We start from the raw sequence: 1,252 nt of genomic DNA, 5'->3' as shown, positions 1-1,252 counted from the left end.
TGGACAGTTCCATCACCCAGTGGATGATCCACAATGTCTCCGAAGGAGGAGGCTGGGTGTCAGACTTTCAGCTCCTGTTTTTCCTTGTGTAGATGCAGGAGGGGAAGATCATGGAGCGGAGGAAGAAGATCGCTCTGGAGCTCTCGGAGCTGGTTGTGTATTGCCGCCCGGTGCCGTTTGATGAGGATAGTAAGAGCTGGAGAAGGGGGTTGATGATGGGTTGAGCATGGGAAGAGATGTGTGGGGGGAACCAAGCCATCATGGTAGGCCACCTGCAGGCCACCAGAGAGCCCCATGTCCTTCACTGATGGCCACCTCGATGCTTTCAGAGATCGGCACGGACAAGGCGTGCTACCGGGACATGTCCTCCTTCCCGGAGACCAAGGCGGAGAAGTACGCCAACCGCAGCAAGGGCAAGAAGTTCCTGCAGTACAACCGGCGCCAGCTCAGCCGCATCTACCCCAAAGGGCAGCGCCTGGACTCGTCCAACTACGATCCGTTGCCCATGTGGATCTGCGGGAGCCAGCTCGTGGCCCTCAACTTCCAGACGCCCGGTAAATCCTGCCCCTAAGTTGGTTGCTGGTGTCATCTCTGTGGGTCACCTCAAAATCCCTGCTGGTTCTGCCCTGGGTTCTGTTGCTAGAGGTGGTTTGGATGATCTCTCCAACCTTTGCCTTCACACCGCTGGGGACACCTCCATGAAATTCTTGGGTGCTTCATGCAAAACCCAGCTGCATCTCTTCTCCAAATAGAGTTGGGGGCTCTTAGCAGGTGGTTTGCCAGGGCAGGACCTTCTGCCCAAGGACCTCGGGGAGGTCCTTGAGCCCCGTGGCTCAGTGCTGCTCTGTCCTCGTGGTCACAGACAAGCCGATGCAGCTGAATCAGGCACTCTTCATGCTCAGTGGCCGCAGTGGCTACGTCCTGCAGCCCGACATCATGAGGGATGAGACTTTTGACCCCTTCGACAAGAACAGCCTGAAGATCGTGGAGCCCATCACAGTCCAGCTGCAGGCAAGTGGTTGAGGACAGCAAGTCCACCTTGACATGGTCACCGTCAAGACGGAGAATTGCTTATTCCTTGATTTTGAGTCAATTGGGGATGGTTTTTACATGTTTCAGCCACATCTTTGCTCCATGGAGTTTGTTACCCCATGATCTCTTGGATTTGTTGGTCTTTCTCCACATGTGGCATCATTTTTCCTGAGGGACAACTCCATAACTGCACAGAGCTGAGCTTAACCCGAGTGAGAGC

General features: G+C 55.1%; 1 protein-coding gene across 1 annotated transcript in view; it reads left to right on the top strand.

The window, feature by feature from the left end:
- LOC104273395 (1-phosphatidylinositol 4,5-bisphosphate phosphodiesterase gamma-1-like) overlaps nt 1-1,011 on the top strand; it is a gene marked incomplete at its 3' end in the record, with an annotated part of 16,166 nt that extends 15,155 nt beyond the window's left edge. Inside the window, 3 exon segments of the mRNA XM_009868726.1 lie at nt 91-189; nt 330-554; nt 863-1,011. Of these exon segments, the coding sequence (XP_009867028.1) occupies nt 91-189; nt 330-554; nt 863-1,011 (473 nt within the window).
- Nucleotides 1,012-1,252: the final 241 nt, after the last annotated feature.

This window comes from Apaloderma vittatum, unplaced genomic scaffold (genome assembly GCF_000703405.1).
Source record: "Apaloderma vittatum isolate BGI_N311 unplaced genomic scaffold, ASM70340v1 scaffold10874, whole genome shotgun sequence".
In the NCBI taxonomy this organism is placed as follows: domain Eukaryota; kingdom Metazoa; phylum Chordata; class Aves; order Trogoniformes; family Trogonidae; genus Apaloderma; species Apaloderma vittatum.
This window is presented reverse-complemented; position numbering and strand designations above follow the sequence as displayed.